The following is a 25,067-nucleotide window of genomic DNA, read 5'->3' as shown; positions in this document are numbered from 1 at the left end:
GGTTCCCTGTCTTAGACCATCTACATTATTGTCCCTTTTTCTTGTGTCTTACAAAATGAAATGCCCAGCCGAGGCTAGAGTCCAATCTTGGTTTGCTGAGAGATCTCTTCTTGGGCCCTCTCTAACATCTCTACAGTTCTTCTATCCACATTCAGCTGTTGTTTTAAACCGGTATTCTTTTCTTGACCTTTTTTTCAGTTTGGAAACTCAGCATCCATGACTAGGAATGTCTTTCAAAGAGACCTTGCACAAATGGCCATATTTACCTTGGCACCTCAGTGCATAGCAAAATAAAAACTAAAAAAAGAAATCATAGTTCCAAGTAGGGCACACATCAATTTCCGTGTTCATTCATCACGGCTCAGGGCACTCATATATTGAAAAAGTCTAAATAAAAGTGAAAAACAAAATAAAGCGCCACCCATTTGTCCCTGAAGATGGCCAAGTTAAGAGACTGCATAATTAATTTTAGTAATTGGTCCTAAACAAGAGATTCTTCGTGATGTGAGTGGAATGCTCAGGTAGTTATCTTGAATGAGCTTACAGTGGGATAGCTCTGGGGTCTCCTGGACAGCCCCTCAAAATCATAGTATCTACATCTTTGAAGTGTGCTGGGGGTGACGCATACTGAGTGTCGATTTGTAGGCACACATCTCTCTTCAAACTCCAACTTCACCAACCTTTGTGAAGGCCTTGAAGGACATATGCCTCGCCATCCTGGGTCATACCAATAGCACATGTCAGAGTAGTTTCTTCTGTCTCCATTATCCACCAGTGACAGCAGAGTGGTTAGAAGAATCATGTAATCATCAATCTCCTTGATATCCACTCATTGGTTAAGGTTGGGCCTTTAAATACCCCTAAAATATCTCTCTACTATATTATCAAGTATAAGGAAGGATCACTTCTGGTTTCTGTGGATTGAGGGTTTCAAACCAATTCACTGTGATCCAAAGTGCTTTTTCTGAAGCACTTGATTATAAACTCCTTGAGGGGTAGGAATCACATCTATGACCTCTAGAGTATTTTACTCTCTCAAGTGTTCATTACAGTGCTTCGCACCCAGTAAGTTCTCAATAAATACCACTGATTGATTCACGAGGCATGAGGCAAGTCCAGTCAGGGGTGAATAAAATAGAATCGATTGATTTCTTGATAATCAAGGTCTGAGGAAAAGAAGAAAAAATGGTGTTGGTCAACCTTATTTCTCAGCTGATTAAATACAGGCTGAGTGAAATGAAGCATATAAAACGTTCTAAGGGGCCTATGTGGCCTCTCAGAAAGGAAGATAGCAATCTAGGCCAAGAGGGAACCCATACACTCTTTTTAAGAAACAAAAGTCCTTGAAGAAAAGGAAGAAAACACAAAAAATAGAATTTGGCTACACGTTTTAATTATCTTTTGAGAAAAAAAACAATCCACTGGAAAACATCAGGGTTTAGATCTTCCTGATCTGATTTTGAAACAACTCTTACTGGTGCCTTATATTTATATGCTTTTATATTAACTTTTATTTTCAACCAAACTTAATGTGAATTGTGTCTTTTTTTTAACTTGACATTTTGATTGTTTTCTTGGTGAAAAGAGGTAACAAATTTTCCTCTCATAAGAACAATTATATAAAAATGACATGACAGGAGAGAAATTCATCTCTTCTAATTCTGAACCCTGGTTTTTAGCAAAGACCAAACACTAATTTTAACAAATCTTGCAGCCTCCTATAACATCTTGGTACAGAAATTAACTCTAGGGAGATACTATTTCCAGGAGAAGATTCACTCACTTTTTTATAATAGAACTTTTGACAACTTCTCGGCCTACAAAATAAACCATGAGATATCAAAATTAATGTCCCTTTTGGGCTCTCCTTGCTCTTCTCTAGTTATTTGATTTGAAATTTGAACAACTCAATCATCTGGGCATAACATTAGTTCCTGCTTTTTAAAAGAATAGTCTCTATCAATATTGATTCAACTCACAAATTCTCGGTCTCTGGACTGTAAAAGCCAAGCATCTCACCTTTTTTTGGGCCATCTTGAAAATGAACAATACTTCTCTTATATCCATCTTGTGAGTTATCACTTGAAGTTCTTAGGTTCAAAAGGGTCATCTCAGATTCGAGTCAAACAATATCTCAATAGAGGGCATAAAACTTAAAACCTTTCCATGGAAAATTTAATGCACTGCACCAGGTCAAAGAGTTAGTGTAAAATCCCCAGCTGAACAACTCTTTTCCAGTCACCACCATGGGCAATAAAAATCACATTTTAAAACATGGGCAAAGGAATCTAATCTATCATATTTTAAAGCATTAAATGTGATCGTCAGCTACCTGCTCGTGTGTCTTAATTCAGCTAAATTCAGCAGTCATTTTAAACTTCCTTCCTTAAATTAGATTTTAATATCAATCTCTTCTCGATAAGTAAGATACTGTATTCGACTGAGGGATTTAGCTAGCCGGGTTCCAGAAATAGTGCCCTAATTTAGACTGGCTCTTGACCCGAAAACTTTGCTCAGTGTGGATCCTGTTCAGCGGTTGTACACACACAAGTCTTAGCCACTGTTGGGGAAGTAATTTATTTGCCTGCTCTGAAGCTGTTTGCTTTGGGAGCGTCTGGCAAAAAGTCTCTGTTAGTGCAAAAAATAGCTCCTGAAGTTTGTTATAGATGGGGGGGAAAGCCCTAGGCAAAGGATGTCAAAGATTCCTCCTTCCTCAGTGTTAGAGTTGGCAGGGAGCGGCAGAGATCTGGCAAATGATCTACTCCTGGAAATTAGACTATGAGTTCCCCATAGTCATGCCTTGGTCTAGTTTGAAAAGTCTTGGCTGAAATCACACAAGATTCAATTTGTGGGTTTGGGAAAACAGGGTAGGGTCTTATCAGGAGATACAGGGTAGCCCTGATCTCCTGGGTGACTTTGGGCAAGTCACGTAACCTCTCCGTGCCTCTACTTCCTCAAAATGCAAAATGTTTCCCCCTACTTTGTAGGGACTATAAACTTCTGCTGTAGACTGTAATCTCCTTGCGGGCAAGGGACTGTGTTTACTATCTTTGTACTTTCCCAAGTGCTTTGTATAGTGTGCTCTGCTCAGAGGAAATATTCAGTAAGTAGCACTGATTGATTGATTGTGCTGAGGAAATTAAATCATTGATTTGAAACCGATTGGGAAGGTTTTAAAAAAGGCCATGTCAATTTGAAGACATTAACAACACTTTTCAAGTGCATAGACTTTGGGTGTTTTCTCTTCTTTACATTTTGGCCTCCATTTTTTTCCATTTTTTCCCGTACCATCACCCTTTCTTCCCCATTATGTAATATCCTATTATCCTTCCCTTAGATTTCCTACATTTCCTCCTTCCCCTACCACATCTCCTTTCTTTCTTCATCTTTCTTCATCTAAACTCTCCTCTCCTACCCCTGAAGCTGATTGTCCCGCTATTCTTTTCTTGGTTGGGCCTCTGCTCTGTTAAATCAGCACTATGTCTGAGAATTTTAATACCTTAAAATCAAGAGAGTCAAAGTTACAATTTCCACTGCAAGGCAAGCCACTGCAAGTTTACAGCTATTTTATTTCTATCAAACATGTGCCATGCTTGATAATACTGTTTAAGGGATATATAGCTATTTTAAATCTGCCGGGAACCATGATTTTGAACTTTTGTACATTCAATCGGTCAATTACCATATTTTAGTGAATTTGCTTCTGTAACAAAACCTGACATTTCCACAAGCATTGCCTAGGACCAGAGAGTAGAACAAATGAATTAGGTCAATACAAAAATGTTCCAACTTAAGAACATTCACAATGCCTGCCTCTGGCTCTCCACCCCCTCGATTCATTATTAAAACAATTAAAAGCTTTAACAGCATCTGAAATGTGTTTATCAGCCCACAAATGAAAGGGTTTTATTGGAAGTCGACATCTTTCACTTCTCATTTTTTTCCATGCTTTATGCCTGAGTGCTATTTAAGAGAACTGCTTCTCACTCTAGGCCAGTGGTAAACATCTTTTCCCGAAGAGACAGATGTATCCTGTCCCGTAGGTAGACCTGCTTCCCACTGGGGATTCTTCTTCTCTTCTCTTTTATGGTATTTGTTAAATGCTTATTGTGGGCCAGACATTGTATTAAGCACTGGGGTAGATACAAACTCTTCAAGTTGGACACAGTCCATGTCCTACATGGGGCTCATAGTAATCTCATTTTACAGATGAGGTAATGGAGGCACAGAGAAATTGGGTGACTTGCCCAAAGTCACACAGCAGATAAATGGCAGAGCTGGGATTACAACCCAGTCCTTCTGACTCTCAGGCCTGTGTTCCATCTACTAGGTCACACTCTTTCCAGCCCTTAGCTTTTAATAATTCTGAAGAATCACACTCTCCAAAGCTCTTAGTACTTTGCACATAGTAAGCACTCAGTAAATATGATTGATTTCTATAGACCTGATTCCCAGTTTGTTGCCCAGTTGCCACCAACCCAATTTAAAGACAGAAAATTCTAAATGAAATCGCATTCAACCCCACATCTATCTTCTGTTCCCCAATAACAGCCCTGGTATCTGTCCTCAGTGATCAGTCAGAAGGATGCTATTCCTTGTTTTTATTTCACATCTCACACAAAGCTGATGTCATATGTTTGGCTGATGATCTGGGTCTACTAGGCACCACAACTGGTTTAATTTCATCTTGACCCATGGAGAGATGACTTTTTTGCTGTAGACTGGAATCTTCATTCTCTTACCTATTGTAAATTGCGCAATTTAAACTGAAGTAAATTCAGAGTTAAAAACAAAAACCCCGGAACTAGCTCCACTGTACATGGTGGCTAATAATCTGATAATAATAATAATGGTATTTGTTAAGCGCTTACTATGTGCCAGGCGCTGTTCTAAGTGCTGGGGTAGAGACAAGGTAATTGGGTTGGACACAGTCCCTGTCCCACATAGGGCTCACAAACTTATCCTCATTTTACAGATGAGGTAATTGAGGCAGAGAGAAGTTAAGTGACTTGCCTAAGGTCACATAGCAGACAAGTGACAGAGACAGGATTGGAACCCAGGTCCTTCTGACTCCCAGGCCTGTATTCTATCTACTAGGCCACATTGCTTCTCAGTGTTGAAATAATTTAATAACCTGGTTCATGTGGTCACAAGCCTTGTTCCTTCACATGGGCATCAGATCAGAGTTATCAATTCAAACCAGTGGGTTCTATGGTATTACGTAGTTGTTCACAGTCAAAACACTTCATAGTTAGCTGGTCACACCAAGTGAAGGTCTAATTCTAGTTTATTATGAAGTCCTAGCTTAATGTCGATAACCGTAGGAGAGGCTTGGGCTCTGCCACTCACCTCACCTCACCTCGCTTCACTACTCTTCTACTACAACCCAGCCCACACACTTCGCTCCTTTAATGCTAATTTACTCACTGTACCTCAATCTCGTCTATCTTGACACCGACTTCTCACTCACCTCTTGCCTCTGACCTGGAACACTCTCCCTTTTCATATCCCTGCAGCCCCACCTTCAAAGCCTTATCGAAGCACATCTTCTCCAAGAAGCCTTCCCTGACTAAGCCCTCATTTTTTCTTTTCCCACTCCCTTCTGCAACACCCTAACTCTCTCCCTTTATTCACCCTGCCCACTCCAGCCCCACAGCACTTATGTACATATATGTAATTTATGTATTTATATTAATGTCTGTTTTCCTTTCTAGACTGTAAGCTTGTTGTGGGCAGGGAATGTGTCTCATATTGTTGTGTTATACTCTCCCAAGTGCTTAGTACAATGCTCTGAACAAAGTAAGTGCTCAATAATAAATACAAACGATTGATTGATTGGGTCAACAGCACATCAGTGTTGGAAAATTTGGCCCCCTTTATCTAGTCACTGAATGTAAACACATTTGTACTTTTTTTTAAAAAAGCATAATCCATCAGTGGCTTTTACGGAGTGCTTACTAGGTACAGAACAGCTAGTGTATAATACAACAGAGTTAGAAGACACTTTCCCTGCCCACAACAAGTTTACAGTCTAGAGGGGGAGATAGGTATTAATATCAATGTCACTTTTAATAGTAATCCAAACAGAGTGAGATCTGATTTGCTCAACCCAGTCAAATGCTTTGGCATCATTTAACATGTTTGCATTTCATCTGAGTAAGTCAAGAGGAATCCTCATAACTAATGAAAGCACTACTATGGTGCTACGCACAGAGTGCACCCTTAGGAAATATTTCTTGAAGATAATATGGAAATCCAACTCCACATTAATTGGATTTGTCGGTTACCCAACAAGTGTTGATTGAGAACCTACAGGGTGTGCATAATTGCTTCATATCCAGACAGAATTGCCTCATTTAATCCTATTCTCAGTATTAAAGGTGTTCTTTGAAAGGATGAACTAGTGCCTCTTTCCCGTGACTTGTGTTCGCAAGAGTTCACTTGCTCTTTGATTGAAAATATTTGTGTCAGTTTGATTGACTATACATTTGGCTGAGTAACCCTTAAACACTTTGATATGCACCCAACACCACAGTAGTTTTATATCTATATATCTATATATTCTTATATTCTACTATTTCTCCTACTCATAATTTCTTTTAATGTCTGTATCACCACATCTCAGGAGAAGCAGTGTGCTTAATGGAAAGAGCACCAGCTTAGGAGTCAGAGGTCATGGGTTCTAATACCTGCTCCGCCACTTATCAGCTGTGTGACTTTGGGCAAGTCACTTAAATTCTCTGTACCTCAGTGACTTCATCTGTAAAATGGGATTAAGACTGTGAGTCCCATGTGGGACAACCTGATTACCCTGTATCTACCTCAGTGCTTAGAACAGTGTTTGGCACATAGTAAGTGCTTAGCAAATACCATCATTATTATTACATAGACTGTAAGCTCCTTGTGGGGAGGGATCAAGTCTACCAAATCTGTTGCACTATAGTTTCACAAGGGCTTAGTACAGGACTCTGTACACAGTAAACACTCAATAAATACCACTGATTGACTGACTGATTGATTTTGATCCTAGGCACAAGTGAAGAGTAACATGAAATCCCTGTAGGTAGCATGGACAATTTTCAAAGTGTTCTTATAATCTATTTAACACTGCAAGGGTTGCTTTGCATATCAAGAAATAGAACAGTAAAGTCAAATTAGCTGGCCATCAGTCAGCCTGCCAAAGACATGAAATAAAGGAGAACTGTGAGAAAATATCAACTCTTCCTTGGAGAAGGGTGTCTGTAGCCCCTAGCTCTGCTCCTGGGCTGGAGGGAGACCTCACCCTATTACTGCTGGAATTTTGGGATCCCTGTCAGCCAGCTGGAAGATTCCCTCCCACCTGCTCCCTTGACAATAATAACACCTCCATTAGGCCATGCCCACCCATCCCACCCACTGACAAAAGTGAGTGGCCAAAGTGTGCCTGGCCAACTGAAAAGTCCACTGCAATATATTTGTCCTTAACCTATCCCTGGGCACCAGAGGTTCCTGCTCTTGCCTATTGCCTAGCAGGGGTGCAGGGGAGTTGCCTCCCATTCCCCAAGTTGATGCATCCTCCTGAGGGCTCAAGCACATTCTCCCAGCAGGCCATTCCCATGGACATTAGAAGATTCCTGCCTTCCTGGGAAGATTCTTTTCTGCCTGGGAAAATTCCTTTTTACATCAGAAGATTATTGAGTGCCTGGAACTGCTCCAGACACAGGGAGACACCAAGAAAGCAGACACAGTTTTGGGAACATGGGAAAACAGGGATGCCTGTTTTCAATTCACCCACCCTGCCGGCCATACTGTCCTCTTTGTAACCCCCTTACTCAGTACTGAGCTGTTTGTGGACTTTTTACACATTTATTCTTTTGTGCTTATAAATATCTCTTCTTTTGTTCTGTTGACCACTGTTTCTTCAATTTATGCCTACCTGCTTATCTTCATAATTAGACCATAAGCTCCTTTAGGGGACAAGATGTTGACTTACAATTCTTTGTTAGGTTCACGAAGTACTCAGGACAGTACTCTGTACGCAATACAGGTGGTGATATCCCTACTGAGACTATCCACTAAGTGGACTCACTGTTGTCATGATCCAGAGGAGGGGACAGAAGTCCTTGGTGAATCCATTTTTCCAAAATTGAAGATAGGTAGATCATCCATTGGGGTCCCCTTTCTCCCACACCGCTTCTTAAACAAAATCATCCTTTTGACCTCCAAATCCAGCACGATGGCTCGTGTTTAGGTAGGTGTTGGTCCTGGCAAGTATTTCTTGTTTCGTTAGTATTCTTGAGTTCCCTTCCTTCCCTAAAGCGGTCCCTCCAGCATTACAATGAAGGCAGGTCATTCTGGGTCACCGTGAAAAAGGGGAAATAAATGGAAATGGGTATTAAAAGCTAGAATCAGATTAAGATGCTGACTTTTAATGGAAGGAGTGCAAAGGAATTTACTCATGCAGGCCCCGTGCATTTTGGCCATTACAAGTTAGATTCTGGCTTAGGCATATGCAGGCGATAGTCTGCCAGGAATGTCGCTTCGGCATTAGCAGTAATTCACGATGAGCTCTATTAAAATTAAATAAGAAATGGTTTTGAGATCCTAAGAGCTTGTGAAGAATTGGATTTCACTTGTGCTACGATTTTGTACCCTTCATATGCTAAATCTTTGGGATTTTTATGGTAAGGAGGGGAATAGAGTTTCAGGGTGGGAGAGCATACTGTGGTGACAAATTAGTCAGGGAGAAGATTTTACCCTTAAAATGTGAAAATAATTCATTCAGCTGTTTGCAGGAGGGAAGAAACTGAGAGGAATGATAATGCTTTGACATTTATAGGAATTAAAAAATAGCTTTGAAAACCCAAGGTGGAACTGTTTGAGCTCTGGCACTCTTGAAATCAGGATAGTGAGAGCTTATCTACACTACCAGCATAGTGGATTGGGGACTGTAATCATGCTTGCCTCTGTGTTTTGTCCTCACTAATGGTGCCTTTTGCCATTAAAAAATAAATTCCCTCCAGAAGACGTTTCCTTCAACATAAAAGGAGTTTTCTCCAGAGACAGAGGTGGTAACCCAATAGGACTACTCAATAAATACTATTGAATGAATGAATGAACTACTGTAGAAAACAGTGAGGAGGGGGCAGGTGTTTTTGTGTGTGTGGGGGGGGGGTTGCTCATGGAACCAGAGAAGCCTTTGGCTTGTCCTTTCTAGGTTCAAACTCTGGAGAATTTGCTGCAGCTGCTGTTGAATATTTAATGCCCACGCTGTGGTAGATTGTGCCCTTTTGAAAACCCAGAACTGGCTGGTTTCTCAAGAGACGAGTAAATTCTCAGGGAAGATAGTTTACTTCAAATCAAACTCTCCAGAGAACTGCCACATCCTCCAGAGAGTTTCTGTAGTGTGGATGAGGCCTCGTTGCTGTTAGGGAGTTTGCTTTCTTTTTACTCTTTGTCTCACGTGACTCATTTTAAAGGCCAAGAGGATATCCCTGTTAGGATGAAATTCTTAGCCCAGTCATAATTTCCCAGATAAGTCAACCACCCATAATTATTAAGGTAGTTCAGGATGGGGAGAAGAAGTTAGGAGTCTGTCATTTCGGAACTCAAGTTAAAGACACTCTAGTAAGTTATCATCATCTCCACTTGAGTGGCTTTTGTGGTAGCTAGAATAGAAGTGAAAGATAAGGCACCCACCTTCAAGAAGATTGTAGTCTTTTAAGGAGTAAGCTCCTCCCCTTGCTCTCCACTCTTACTACCACCCTCAAACAGGGAGGATCATGAAGTAGGTTGTAGGACAGGGCTGAAGATGCATGTTGGAGACTCAGTCCCATGGGATCGGTAGGTGAAACCATGTGAGTGGGTCAGCTTCCTGAAAGAATTAATATAGAATCAGAAAATGGAGGACTAAGAACTGAGCTTTGTCGAGGCACCCAGAGTTGTTGTGTGTGTGATGAGAGGAAGAAGAGTCATCAAAGGAAACTAAAGAAAAGCTGATGGAACTAAACCAGGAGTATTGGGTGGCAAATAGAGGTCGGAGAGTGGTTTTAGGAGGAAAAGATTGTGTGCAGTGTCTAGGCAGCTGAGAGGTAGAGGAAGGCCAGAACAGAACACAACCCATTATAGTTTGCCAGAGGAATTCACTGAAGAGGTTGAAATCCAGATTGTAGAGGGACAAGAAGGGAACTTGTAAAATGAAGTGGAGGCTGTGGGTGTAACCAATCCATGGAAGGAGAATAGACAAGGATGGCAGAAAGGAATAGCAATAGCACTGTGGTACTGTTAAGTGTTTACTGTGTGCCATTTTGCTAAGTGCTGATGTAAATTCAATATTATCAGACACAGTCCCCATACCAGCAGGGACTTGGATTCTAAGTGGGAGGGAGAACAGGCATCTAATCCCCCTTTAACAAACAAGGAAATTGAAGCATAGAAAAGTTAGGTGGCTTGCCCAAGGTAACATAGCAGAGAAGAGGAAGAGGAAGAATTAGAACCCAGCTGTCTGTCCTTGTAGTCCTGTGCTTTTTGTTCCCCTAGACCATGCTGCTTCCCGAGAGAAGTGGGATGGTAGCTGGAAGGTGCAGTGAGGTCAAAGAATGGATATTAGTGTAGGCAAAAGCAGAAGGGAAGGATCACAGCGAGGAGCCTGATGTGACTGAAAGATTGAAATAACAGTAAGAGAGGACAGGAGAGTGGGAATCAAGAAATGAGTACTAAGGCAAACTATTAAAGTTCACTCTAGTAAGCTTTCTCCAAGACATATTTCAATTTCTGTAAAGATATGAAAGGGCCTAGGTGTGGTCAGTTATTTATTAGAGAAATAGGAAGTACAAAGTTCAGCAATCTTACATGATTTTGTACTTTTTTCTCTTCACACTGTTCACTTTGGGTATTAAGATGTGAAGCAGCTCGTATCGCAGACTCACTGCAACTGTATATTACTGGGAGCTATTATAGGATCACAGATCTAAAAAAAAGTAAAGTTCTATCAGTTATCATTTTAAAAGAAAAGCACAAAAAGACTTTTCAGTGAGGAACCAGCTTAATTAGCGCTTCGGTGATCTATATCACGAACCGTGAAAATCTCCTCCACAGCAAAATGGCAGATTAAAACCCAAAGATCTATTGGATTAAAAAAAAAAATCTTGGGTCCCCTCAGAATTTAAAATCCTGTTTCTACATTTCTTATCTTTAAAATCCATAAACTAGTAGCAACTGTTGCAGGGATAGCACATTTCAAAGTTTACTATGAGGAAAAATAAAAACAGTTGCTTATTGATTAAGCCTAGAAGATATAGTTGTTCTTTCATTGTATGTCTTTTTTTTCTCTGTTTGGGGAATTTCCACTACTATATTTTGTAACAAAATTCTTACTTGAGCTTTTTATTGAAAATTCCTTAATGAAATCTCACTGCAGAGAAAATGAATAAAGTGCAGCAGCAGCCTCTAGGTCTTTGTTATTTCACTGTGGAGAAATTGTTCTTTAAATGATCATATACATCCCTGTATTGCAACAGCTAGGTTCAGATATTGTGGAAGGTTTTCTGGGTTAGATGATAGCTGTGAAACCTCCTTGTTACAAAATGTTTTGATAAGAAGGGTCTGCTTCTCCCCACAAGTCTCGCTCACAAACAAAAGAGATTCAGGACCTAAATTATTCTGTCTCCCCTTTATAGATCTCTAACTTTTTGGTTGCCTGAAACACCTCTCCTTGATGAAGATTCTTCATTCTCAAAAGGACTTTATGATAAGCGCTTTTTTTTAATGTGGATTTTGCTTGGTGATAGGAGCTTTTGGCTTCAAGTATTGCCCAAAGTCAGTATAGTTTTTAGATATAAACTCCTGTGGGCAGGGAACAGGTCTATCAGATGTTATATTGTACTCCCCAAACTTTTAGTATAGTGCTCTTTACACAGAAAGCACTCAATAAATATGGTTGATTGATTGAAGGCTTCTGTCTCCATACACTGTAGGATATCAGGTTATCACTTATGAAGCTTTCTGTTGTGCCAGACCTTGAATTCTTAAAGATAAGACTAACTTAAAGATAACTTGGAGAAGCAAAGTGGCCTAGGGTAAGGAACACAGGGTTGGGAATTAGGAGACACGTGTTCTAATCTTGGCTTTGTAATTTGTCTGACCTGTGTCCTTGGGCAAGTCACTTAACTTCTGTACTTCAGCTTCCACATCTATAAAATGGATATTAAATGCCTGTTCTCTCTCCCCTCTGCACTGCGAGCCCCAAGTGGGGCTGGAACTATGTCTATTCTGATTGTACTGCTTCTACCCAAGTGTTTAAGTAAGTAGTCAGCAGTCAATTAATCAATCTATCAATCACTAATATTTATTAAACATTTAGCTGTGTGCAGAACACTGTACTAAGTTTTTGTAGCACTTAAATACTAGTTATTATTATTATTAATAATAATAATGTTGATATTTGTTAAGCACTTACTATGTGCAGAGCACTGTTCTAAATGCTGGGGTAGATACAGGGTAATCAGGTTGTCCCACATGAGGCTCACAGTTAATCCCCATTTTACAGATGAGGTAACTGAGGCCCAGAGAAGTTAAGTGACTTGCCCACAGTCACACAGCTGACAAGAGGCAGAGCCAGGAGTCGAACCCATGACCTCTAACTCCGAAGCCCAGGCTCTTTCCACCGAGCCATGCTGTTTCCCCGGTATTATGATATTTTTATCATAAGCATCTCCCTACAATCTACTACAAAGGCAATTTTGTAGCAAATTTCAAAGTTTGTTGGCCCACCTCATTTCCTGAGAAATCTCCTCATCTCCAGAATTTTATTTTCCTGCTATTTCGTAAGGACCTGAGTTTACAGAGCATGGTGCTGGTCTTAAATATTCAATTGGTTACAAGACAGTTTATGTGCTTGCTTTCCAAAACAAGTGGGAACTCAAGGGTGGGAGGTGGCACTGGGATGACAGGAGAAAATATTGATAGAATTGGGTTCATATCTGAAACAAGGAGATCCACATCCAAACAGATGGGAAATTTATTTCATTTATTTATAACCTGAATGAAGTTGTCTTAGACGTGATAAATGCCATTCTTTTGGAACGTTTGTTATGGAATTGATTTCTTCGTGTACATTACCAGTGAGCTTATTTGATTGGCACAGGAAAATATTCCCACTTGATGTGGGAAAGGATGTAAAAAAAAATCATAGCTTTGAGCAGAACTGGGGGAATAAATCTTATTTGTGCTAATAATGTTGAAGTAACTGCATTTATGCATTGAATTTATTTCCAGCTACTGTGTTACAACATAATTTGATTGTTCAGTTTTAAAACATGGATTTAAATCTTTACAACCCAGTTGAGGATTAGTCACATCATATTCGTTCATGCCAATACAGGAATCATGAAATTATGGAGGGAGGGATTTAATGATTTAATGATTTTCTTCTCCCTTTAACCTCCCCCGCTTCGAATAGTTATACAAATAGATTATACTGCCACAAAATAAGTAAGAAAAAAATGATATGAGGGAGATGTCAGCACTGTGAAACCAGTATTGCCAAGATGCAATGAGACTGTAAAACCCTTGGGAGCGCTGGTGATATCGATCAGTAGTATTCTTTGAGCACTAATTGTGTGCAGAGCACCTTACTAAGCTCTTGGGAGCACACAATGCAACAGAGTTGGTAGTCGCATTCTCCCCCCCACAAGGAGCACCTACTAATTTTACTGTATTCTCTCAAATTCTTAGTCCAGCACTATAGATAGTCCAATCTATAGGCCTGCAATAAATTCAAGTGACTGATTGATGATGGTACAGCTAGCAATGGGAAGGGAAAATTTGGCTGAGTTCCTCCATCCTCCCTGACATCTGTGCAATGAAAGACGAAGTTCAGAATTCAAATCAGTGCAAGTGGAGTCCCCTTTAACCCCAGTCCTGCACTGGGGTCAAGTCCTTTCCTTGGCCCACATGTCAGTAAAGGGCAGCCCAGCCACCACACCACCTTGGAATCCTCGCTCTGGATGGCTTGGAGTGAGGGCAAAAATGAAATAGGATTTTTTTTTAAACCGGTGCCTCATTCAGTACCATTCTGACTGCAACATCGCCTAGTGGAAAGAATTGGGACTAGGAGTCAGGGGACCTGAGTTCTAATCCTGATTCTGCCACTTGCCTGCTATGCTACCTTGGCCAAGTCACTTAACTTACCTGGGCCACAGTTTCCTCATTTGTAAAATGGGTATTCGATAACTGTTCTTCCTCACTAGATTGTGATCTCCGGATGGGACAGTGACTATGTCCAATCTGATTATCTTGTATCTATCCTAATGCTTACTGCAGTGCCTGGCACATGAGAGGAGCTTGACAAATACCACATTGTTCTTTGTTATTTCTTCCACCTCTGGTAGGAAAGGAATTTACTGAGCACCTACTGAATGCGATGCATTTGGGAAACACAACGGAAGCACCAGATACATTCCCTGTCCACAAGGAGCTTAAATATTTAAGATCACTTGTGTGGACTGGATCCATAGAGCAATTCAGCAGTAGAATTATCGAAAGCCTAAAAACTGGAAAATATGTGCCTAGAAAAAAAAGGCCTCAGAGAACCACAAATAATGAATTCCTATAACAACCATCCAACCTTATTAGCTTTCAGTAGGAATGATAGGCAGCACGTAGGAGACAGGTCTTTTATCATGACAAATTAACATGTAAAAGAAACTGACAACCCCAGACCATTTTAAAGCTTGGGTGCAAACAGTCATAAGTATAATATCGTTTTAAAAGTCGAGCTTTTCATGACATCCCGAAAGTTGATGGGAAATCCTCTGCAGTGAGAATGATAAAAAACTTTTTTGTAGTTGGTGGAAACTAGTTTTTTCTCGTGTACTTCTAGTCTCTCCCTTTGTCAATATATGCTCATTGTAAATGGTAGATTTCCCCATTTGTAAATCGATGAACACTCCCACCCAAGCAGTGTATATAACCTGTATTGAAGGAGATGGCAGGGTAACCTAGTGGATAGAGCATGGGCCTGGGCGACAGAAGGACCTGGGCTCTAATCCCGGCTTTGTCACTCGTCTGCTGTGGAACCTTGGGCAAGTGACTTCACTTCTCTGTGCCTCAGTTATCTCATCTGTAAAATTGGGATGAAGACTGTGAGCCCAATGTGGGACATGGACTATGTCCAACCTAATTAGATTGTATCTACTCCAGCACTTAGTACAGTGCCTGGCACATAATAAGTGCTTAACAAATATCATTACAAAAAAGAAAAAAGATGGCTTTCAGTCATTACCATTTCAGATACAGTTTTAGTTTAGTTCCTGGTTAATCTGATCATTTAAAATAATCTAAGTAGGCACCTGCTGGAAGGTACAATAGGGAAGAAATATTAATATGATGTGAAAAATGTCTTTTCTTAAACAAAAAGCTTTTCCAGAACCTTCATTTTTTGTTTGTATCCAATGTTTATAAAACTGGATAACATCGGTTCTGTGTCTAACAGGACAGCTTTGTCTAATGTAAATCATCTCTATTAGTCATAGATATCTCAAAACTATGAATTTATGGGATGACACTGTTGCTATTTTCTGAGTTCCTTAATTCATCTTCAGAGAGGATCCTGTGAAGATACCATTGTATAGCTTTTTTGTCAGCAATAAAGTTTGTCTTAGTCTGGGGGGCTCTTTCCTTTAAAAGATGAGAATGTCAAACACAAGCTTGATGTTATGTCTTGGTGAATGAACTCATCTGGCAATCAATCAGTAGAATTTATTCAGCATCTGCTGTGTACAGAGCACTGCATTAAGTGCTTGGGAGAGTACAGTAGAACTAGTAGACATGATCCCTGCCCTCCAGGTCCTTGCAATTTTGCAAAACTGGATAACCAAGGGAACTTATTCAAGAGTATGTTGATATAGCACAAACTAGAGGAACCTGCCTATTAAAAGTCAGCTTTGCCTTGAAAGAAAACATCATTTTAGTTTAGTGAATACTTTTGTAACAACTGACTAGATAAAATAGAAATATCATCCCTTCCTTGTTCATTCATTCAATAGTATTTATTGAGCGCTTACTATGTGCAGAGCACTGTACTAAGCGCTTGGGATGAACAAGTCGGCAACAGATAGAGACAGTCCCTGCCGTTTGACGGGCTTACAGTCTAATCGGGGGAGACGGACAGACAAGAACGATGGCACTAAACAGCGTCAAGGGGAAGAACATCTCGTAAAAACCGATGGCAACTAAATAGAATCAAGGCGATGTACAATTCATTAACAAAATAAATAGGGTAACGAAAATATATACAGTTGAGCGGACGGGTACAGTGCTGTGGGGATGGGAAGGGAGAGGTGGAGGAGCAGAGGGAAAAGGGGAAAATGAGGCTTTAGCTGCGGAGAGGTAAAGGGGGGATGGCAGAGGGAGTAGAGGGGGAAGAGGAGCTCAGTCTGGGAAGGCCTCTTGGAGGAGGTGATTTTTAAGTAAGGTTTTGAAGAGGGAAAGAGAATCAGTTTGGCGGAGGTGAGGAGGGAGGGCGTTCCGGGACCGCGGGAGGACGTGACCCAGGGGTCGACGGCGGGATAGGCGAGACCGAGGGACGGCGAGGAGGTGGGCGGCAGAGGAGCGGAGCGTGCGGGGTGGGTGGTAGAAAGAGAGAAGGGAGGAGAGGTAGGAAGGGGCAAGGTGATGGAGAGCCTTGAAGCCTAGAGTGAGGAGTTTTTGTTTGGAGCGGAGGTCGATAGGCAACCACTGGAGTTGTTTAAGAAGGGGAGTGACATGCCCAGATCGTTTCTGCAGGAAGATGAGCCGGGCAGCGGAGTGAAGAATAGACCGGAGCGGGGCGAGAGAGGAGGAAGGGAGGTCAGAGAGAAGGCTGACACAGTAGTCTAGCCGGGATATAACGAGAGCCCGTAATAGTAAGGTAGCCGTCTCACAGGAAGAATCCAGTACAATAAGGAAGTAATAACAGGCCAGCCTCTTGAGTATGATTAAGTTCCTTCTACAGGATTTTCCATGGCCACATGAGCCAAGTAAGGGAAAACACCTCCCTTCCAACTCTTCTCTTGTTTTCAGAGATGAAACTGCTCCAGACAGACAGTCACTGCCTATTTACTCTGTTTTCCACTCCTTCCCAGCATTTTCTGTTCCCTCAGTGTAGCTGACTGAGCTCCTCATCTTCCCTCCCAAACCCGGTCCTCTCCCAGACCTCTCTATCACCTTGGATGGCACGACCATTCTTCCCGTCTCTCAGGCCCGCAATCTCGGTGTCATCCTTGACTCGTCTCTCTCGTTCACCCCACACAACCTATCCGTTACCAAGACCTGCCCGTTTCACCTTTACAATATCGCCAAGATCCGCCCTTTCCTCTCCACCCAAACGGCTACCTTACTGCTACAGGCTCTCGTTATATCCCGGCTAGACTACTGTGTCAGCCTTCTCTCTGACCTCCCTTCCTCCTCTCTCGCCCCGCTCCAGTCTATTCTTCACTCTGCTGCCTGGCTCATCTTCCTGCAGAAACAATCTGGACATGTCACTCCCCTTCTTAAACAACTCCAGTGGCTGCCTATCAACCTCCGCTCCAAACAAAAACTCCTCACTCTAGGCTTCAAGGCTCTACATCACCTTGCCCCTTCCTACCTCTCCTCCCTTCTCTCTTTCTACCGCCCACCCCGCACGCTCCGCTCCTCTGCCGCCCACCTCCTCACCGTCCCTCGGTCTCGCCTATCCCGCCGTCGACCCCTGGGCCACGTCCTCCCGCGGTCCTGGAACGCCCTCCCTCCTCACCTCCGCCAAACTGATTCTCTTCCCCTCTTCAAAACCCTACTTAAAACTCACCTCCTCCAAGAGGCCTTCCCAGACTGAGCTCCTCTTCTCCCTCTACTCCCTCTACCACCCCCCCTTCACCTCTCCGCAGCTAAACCCTCTTTTCCCCCTTTCCCTCTGCTTCTCCACCTCTCCCTTCCCATCTCCACAGCACTGTACTCGTCCGCTCAACTGTATATATTTCTATTACCCTATTTATTTTGTTAATGAATTGTACATTGCCTTGATTCTATTTAGTTGCCATTGTTTTTACGAGATGTTCTTCCCCTTGACTCTATTTATTGCCATTGTTCTCGTCTGTCCGTCTCCCCCGATTAGACTGTAAGCCCGTCAAATGGCAGGGACTGTCTATCTGTTGCTGACTTGTTCATTCCAAGCGCTTAGTACAGTGCTCTGCACATAGTAAGCGCTCAATAAATACTATTGAATGAATGAATGAATAGCTGAGAGAGTCGAACCAAGTTGACTCAATCAATCAATCAGCAGTGTTTATTGAATGTTGCATGCAGACCACTGTACTAAGCACTTGGGAGAGTACAATATGATAATGGTAGACATATTCCCTACCCACATGGGGCTTGTTGTCTAGAGGGGGAGATAAAAACTAAAAGAAATTACAGATAAGGGAAGGGCAGAATGTAAGGATAAGTGAGTGCTGTATGTGTGGAATGCGGTGAGTATTAGAATGCTTAAGGGTTATGTGTGGCAGAGGTGGGGAGAGAATATAAGTGTTTAAGGAGTACAGACCCAAGTGCATAGGCAACACAATAAGGTAGGTAAATAGTTGGGGAAATGAGGGGTTGGTCAGGGAAGGCCTCTTGGACATGATCTGATTTTAGATGGGGAGAGTGGTGGTCTGTTGGATTTGAAGGGGAAGGAAGTTCCAGGTTAGAGAGAGGACATGAACAGGGGGTCATCGCATGACAAGTGAGATCAAGATACAGTTCGCAGGTTTGTTTTGGAAGGGTGAAGTGTGTGGGGTATATTGTAATAAGCAATTAGGGAGGGAAGGTAAGAAGAGGGAAGATGATTATAAGCTCATCCCTCTAGACCGTAAACTTGTTGTGGACAGAGAAATGTGTCTGTTATATTATTATATAGTACTCTCCCCAGTGCTTAGTACAGGGCTCTGCACACAGTTAGGGCTCTATATATACAGTTGACTAATTCATTAAGTGCCTTAAACCCAACAGTAATGAGTTTCTGTTAGATGCAGACTATGTTGATGGTAGAACTGCCATCGTGCCCCCAGGACTTCTTACCCAAAGTCAGCCCAGTGGCACAACCCCAAACAGAAATATAATTTCTTTGTTATACTCCCAGATAAAAGATATGATTTAATATACTGGGGGGGATGTGGACAAAGATAATACATTTGCATCCTTCCTTTCCTACACATATTCCTGAATAGGTTTCCCTATATGGATTTGGCAATTGTTCTTCCATCATACAGGCTCAAAGTAATTAACAGTACCGTCTGGTAGGAAAAACCCGGGCCTGGGAGTCAGAGGACCTGGATTACAGTCCTGGTTCTTTCAGTTGCCAGCTGTGTGACTCTGGGCAAGTCATTTAACTTCTATCTTCCTCAATTTCCTTATCTTTAAAATAGGGATTAAATCCTACTCCTTCCTATTTAGACTGTGTCCAGACTGTCTTGTATCTTCCCCAGAACTTAGTACAGTGTTTGGCCTATAGTAAGTCCTTAACAAATACCCGAATAATAATAACATGTATTGTTCCTTAGGCTTTCAGTTTGATCTGAATTTTGATGTCATGTTGAGGACCCTAGGACATACTAGCCTTGATTTGATTTAAAGTCTCCTTATCTGTTCTTGCATAACTGGACAGGTGTTGCTTAAGTAGCAGAATTTACTACTGCCTTCAGTTTTGTGTTGCTGATAAAGATTTTCAGCTATGTGAGAGGTTTTCCAGGTGCATAGGGAACTACATTTTAAAAATTACTTCACAGCTATTTATTAATTTTTCAAAGCTGTGAAGTAGAGCAGCATCATTATCACCATTTTACAGTCAAATTAGGTGAGGCAAAGAGAGCTAATCGCTACTCTGCAATTCTCTCGGAATATTCTCTTGTTTAGAGAAGCAACTCCAATGAGAAAATCAAGTTTAGACCCGTATCATCAATTTATTTAGGATTTTCCCCTCTCCCATTCCACTTCAAAATTTAGCCATGATTATTTGTAATACTGAAGTTAGGCAGAACATTTTTTCCCTAGTCATTGATCTACTGATTTATCTAACCCTGATCAAGTGTATTTAAATGTAGTTTATATGAACATTCAGTTACTTCAGCTTTCAATTACTTCATTTTGTTGATTAACAAACACCCATTTAAATCATTATCTATATATTATTTGCCTGCAGAGTTGATTTCTGCCTATTCAGTGTTGCGTGATTGAATTATTTTCTTCTTCCAGTGGCTTGAAGGATTTTCAATACTATAATGTTCTCTCCCCAGGAATTTAGAAAGAGTAATATAGTTGACGGTCACCAGATTGAGGTCCAGAAGGAATTTTATTTTCTGAATGAGTATTGATTGCAGTTTGGAAAATATTGCAAACCCAAATATTTAAAAAGAATGAGTTCAGCCACTGGTGTGGTGGACTTCATATGTGGCCCTATATAACAGGAGACAAATTCTTCAGGTATTTGTATTTTAATAGTTGTATTTGCTTTTGAAGTTTATTAAAGCCAGCCAGGTTGTAGTGTTTCATCACAGACAACTAAACCTTTAAAAGATATGCATGATATACTGAGTTTGAAATGCATTTTTATACCAACCGTATGTTCTTGTCTGAATGTTGCCTGTATCTTTGGATCAGTTCACTTGTCTGTGCCTGCTATGCTTAATTCAACTGGCTGCTTTTTGTTGCTTTGCAAATGTATGGGATATTCATTAGGTGTATGGGAGGACCCAAGTGAGTCTCTTCTTGAGTGGATTGCAGCCATCTCATCGAGAGTTGACCTCTTGCCTTCCCAAACTTAAACCACATGACTTGTATAATGGGGGTACTCATCTGAACTAGTAGCTCCTATATGGGCTTCTCTGCATTTGAGGTTCTGAATGTTAAATGCTGCCAACTATTTTTTTTTATATCTACTTCTCCCACTTGAGTGATTGTTCCTCACGGGCAAGGGACATATAACTTGTTTATTTATCCCAAGTACTTAATGCAGGGCATTGCATCTCACTAGAGCTCGGTAAATGCTGTTATTTCTAAACAGTGACCATGGGCATTTTCAGAGAGAAACAACTCTTTCCTCTCTTCCTTTGATGCCCCTTCCCCACCCCATTTCCTTAACCCGAAAAATACACTCATTCCTTTTTCTGGTTGGGTAGGTCCTTAAGATATAAGTTTGGCAACTTCCTGAATTAATTTGGTTCAATCAGTCATTCATTTTACTCTTACTCTGTGCAGTACCTTGCACTAAGGGCTTGGGCGAGTACAAAAGAGTTAATAGCCACCATCCTTGCCTTCAACAGACAAATAGTCAGTGGTATCTGTTGAGCGCTTTCAGGGTACGGAGCACTGTACTAAGCACTTGGAAGAGTACAATACAACACATAACACCTTAGTCACATTAATTCACCTTCAGCACTTCTATACAGATGCATATTTATCTCCACCATTTTGAATTGCTTCAGTAAACTTACCCTGACAACCTCCTGTTGCCCTTTTCAGCGTACCGATTGTATACCCTTCTATGTAAGAAACATTTCTTCATCCTACCTCTAAATTATTAGTCTGCCTCCTCCATTAGATTTTTAAGCTCTTTGTGGGCAGGGATCATGTCTCCTACATCTGTTGGTCTCTCCCATGTACTTAGTACAGTGCTCTCTGCAGAAGTGGGAACTCAGTAAATATTGATTAATTATTTTTATTTGCAATTATTATCCAGATATTTCATTCTACCATGATTATACCTTTCCCTCCTAACATGACTGTACTGCTTCCTGTCACAGCAATTTTCTTCTTCCTGTACCCACTATTTGTAAATAATTGTCTATCTACCTTCTCCATTAGCCTGTAAACTCCTGAGGGCAGGGAGCGTGTGTCTTCTCTCCTTCTCTCAGCAAGTGCTCAATAATGTTGACTGATTAGAGGCTGGGTTTTTATACAGATTTGTAGCAAGACTGAAAACCTCAAGATACAGTAGTTATTGAACGATCACCTGATGCAGTGCACTATACTAGGTGTTTGGGAAGTACAGAATGAAGAAGGGACATGTTTCCTTCCCATCTCCTCTCTAAGACCTCTTTTCCCTGGCTCGCTCTCCCTTCTGTGTCATGTATGTACTTGGATCTGTGACTTTTGGGCATTTGATATCATATTTTTAACATATATTATAAATTAATTATTTGTATTGATGTCTGTCTCCCCCTCTAGACTGTAAACTCATGTTGGGCAAGGAACATATCTACAAATTCTATTGTATTGTACTCTCCCAAGTGCTTAGTACAGTGTGAGTGTACATAGTAAGTGCTCAATAAATTATATTGAGTGACTGACTAAGGAGCTTGCATTTTAGGTTAGAAACTAGATATCACAGACTCAAAGGCTGTTTTCCTCCCCAGCTCCCACAATTTAGGCTTGGCCTCAGTGAATCCTGCTGGAATCTTAAGTGTCGCTACAGATCATCCCACAACTCCTCTGCTCTGTCTCATCCTGGACACAGCTGGTTGATTCTTTGGCATCCTTGTTTACAGACTTGTGCAATCCACTAACCAAAGGCGAACCAAATCTGTAAACTCCAGGGAAACACATCTCCTGAAAAGCTGGCAAAGGGTTTCTTCACGTTCAGATCTACATTTGTGACAGAACAGAGCCAGGCATAAAACTGGGAATTTTAGGGAATTCTGCTCAAGGCCTCAAAATAATGAGCTCCTAATGTTGTTTGTATGCTCTTTTTAAATTCACAGCATCATCATGAGGTTCATTATATTTTTGGAAATGCCCTGTGAAGCCTCTGTTGAATTAGCAGCCCATTTCTGAACATCCTGTGACTCTTATTTTATATCTTTGTCTTCATTTTCCATTTGCCCTTTCAAAAGCCTCTTGAGCAAATGCAGTGTCCAATTCAAGCACTGTGATGTTGTGATGTTTGGTGTATTCATTTGGTTTTCTGTGGACTGTGGCCATCTCTTTTCTCTCTGCATTATCTTGGTTATCTATCTCATTTGGAGCAGGAGACTGAACACACTGACGTTGAACACATTGAGGAGCAGCATGGTCTAGTGGAAAGAGATCAGGCCTGGGAGTTAGAGGACTAGGATTCTAATCTCAACTCTGCCAATTACTTCTTGGGTGACCTTGGGCAAGTTACTTAACTTCTTTGTGCCTCAGTTACCTCATCTATAAAATGAGGATTAAATCCTCCTCCCTCCAACTTAGACTGTGAGCTCCATGTGGGATAGGGACTGTGTCCAACGTGATAAATTTATATCTACCTCAGTGCTTAAACAGTGCTTGAAACATAGTAAGCATTTAACAAATATCGTGAAAAAAAGTTTTCCAAGATATTTCAACTCCTCAGAAGTAATTTTTATAAATGGTGTTTGTTAAGTGCTTTCCAGTGGCTTAGTGAAAAGAGCACAGGCTTGGGAGTCAGAATTCGTGGGTTCTAATCCCAACTCTCCGCCTGTCAGCTGTGTGACCTTGGGTAAATCTTTAACTTCTCTGTGCTTCAGTAACCTCATCTCTAAAATGGGGATGAAGACTGTGAGCCCTACGTGGAACAACCTGATGACCTTGTATCTACCCCAGAGTTAGATCAGTGTTTGGCACATGGTAGGAGCTTAACAAATACCAACATCATTACTATTATTATTATATGCCAGTCCTCTCCTGTCCTGAAAAGAAGAATCAAGCCGAACAAGGATTTTTTTTTAATAAAATACTGTCTTTTGTATTTCAGCCATCAATATCGACAAGGTCAACCTTAAAGGATACTGCGTCTGGTCTCTTTTGGACAACTTTGAATGGACGGAGGGCTACAGTAATCGTTTCGGCCTCTTTCAGGTTGATTTTGAAAATCCTGCCCTACCTCGAGTGCCTTATAAATCAGCCACAGAATACGCCAAGGTCATCAAGCACAATGGGCTAACCAGGCCCCTGTAGGCTCAATGGAATAGCAGACCAAACCTCATGTGAAGGTCCCAAGGCCCTAATTCCACTTCCATATGTGTCAATACACCTGTTTCTGTCTTTGTAATTGAATCACATTACCAATTAACCCATATGTCAAAGTACATTCATAATTATGGAAGTTTCTGCTTTGCTCAGGAGCAAGGTGACCTTCTTTAAAATACTCGAATGGAGAAGCATTAAAGTAATGACTTTTATAAGAAGAATAAAACATAGCATAAGAAAAAAAGAAAGCAGAATTAAACAGAAATTTCTTAGGGAAACCAAGCGGAAGTGATGCCGATACAAGAATCTGCAATTATTTATGGAAGAGCAGAACTCAAGCTCTGATAGGATATGATGATTAGTAATCAGTAGAGTCTGAAAGGAGTCTCTTCCTGCCTTTGGGTCTAGGAAATGTTGTCTGGGGTAAAGTCCATAATCAGACTAAATATTAAACCTGCTACAGTAATCCTGTTCATCACCACAAGTTTTTCTGTTCAATTCATCTACCCCTTTGGTGTGGGTTGTGTGTAGGCATTATGAAGGATCACATTTTAGCAGATTAAAATAACAGATTAAAAAGCATTTTGAATAATAAGAAATACCCCAAGTCATCCACTGAATTGTGTGAACCGCCATTTACCAAAAATACATTTTTCAAGGTCAGAGCTTGTTATAAATTGCTCTAAAATGACTATTTGCCTGCCTTTTTTCCATATAATCTTGTGAATTATTAAATGAGAAAGATTCACGTGAAATAATTAAATCTAATATTTCTTCCTGGCATATTTGGTCTAGTCCTGATTCTTATTCTTCCTCCTGTTCTTGTTGTTTGTAAATATTGTCTTAGTCTGTCTCCCTCATTAGATTATAAGTTCCTTGAGCCAAGGAACATGTGTTTTCATCTGTTGTACTATCCCAATTGCTTAGTACTACCATTTTGGCTATTACTAGTAGAATTGTACTAGCACATAGGCTATGTTAACACTGGTGGGTGTCCGTCAATTCTGTCACGTGGCTCCATCAATCCTTTGTTTCCCTTTTCCTTGGTTCCCAGCAAAGCAAAAATAATAATAATAAATAACTGTGGTATTTGTTAAGCACTTACTAACCAGTAACTGTGGAAGGTT

At 41.0% G+C, this 25,067-nt stretch overlaps 1 protein-coding gene across 1 annotated transcript in view; it reads left to right on the top strand.

The window, feature by feature from the left end:
• Positions 1-24,725, top strand: part of LOC100082803 (cytosolic beta-glucosidase-like) — a 53,613-nt gene extending 28,888 nt beyond the window's left edge. Inside the window, exon 5 of the mRNA XM_007673226.3 lies at positions 23,726-24,725. Within this exon, the coding sequence (XP_007671416.2) occupies positions 23,726-23,928 (203 nt within the window). The 3' untranslated portion in view covers positions 23,929-24,725. The remainder of the gene's footprint in view (positions 1-23,725) is intronic.
• Positions 24,726-25,067: the final 342 nt, after the last annotated feature.

The sequence above is a fragment of the Ornithorhynchus anatinus genome, chromosome 18, assembly GCF_004115215.2.
Source record: "Ornithorhynchus anatinus isolate Pmale09 chromosome 18, mOrnAna1.pri.v4, whole genome shotgun sequence".
Classification (NCBI taxonomy): Eukaryota; Metazoa; Chordata; class Mammalia; order Monotremata; family Ornithorhynchidae; genus Ornithorhynchus; species Ornithorhynchus anatinus.
This window is presented reverse-complemented; position numbering and strand designations above follow the sequence as displayed.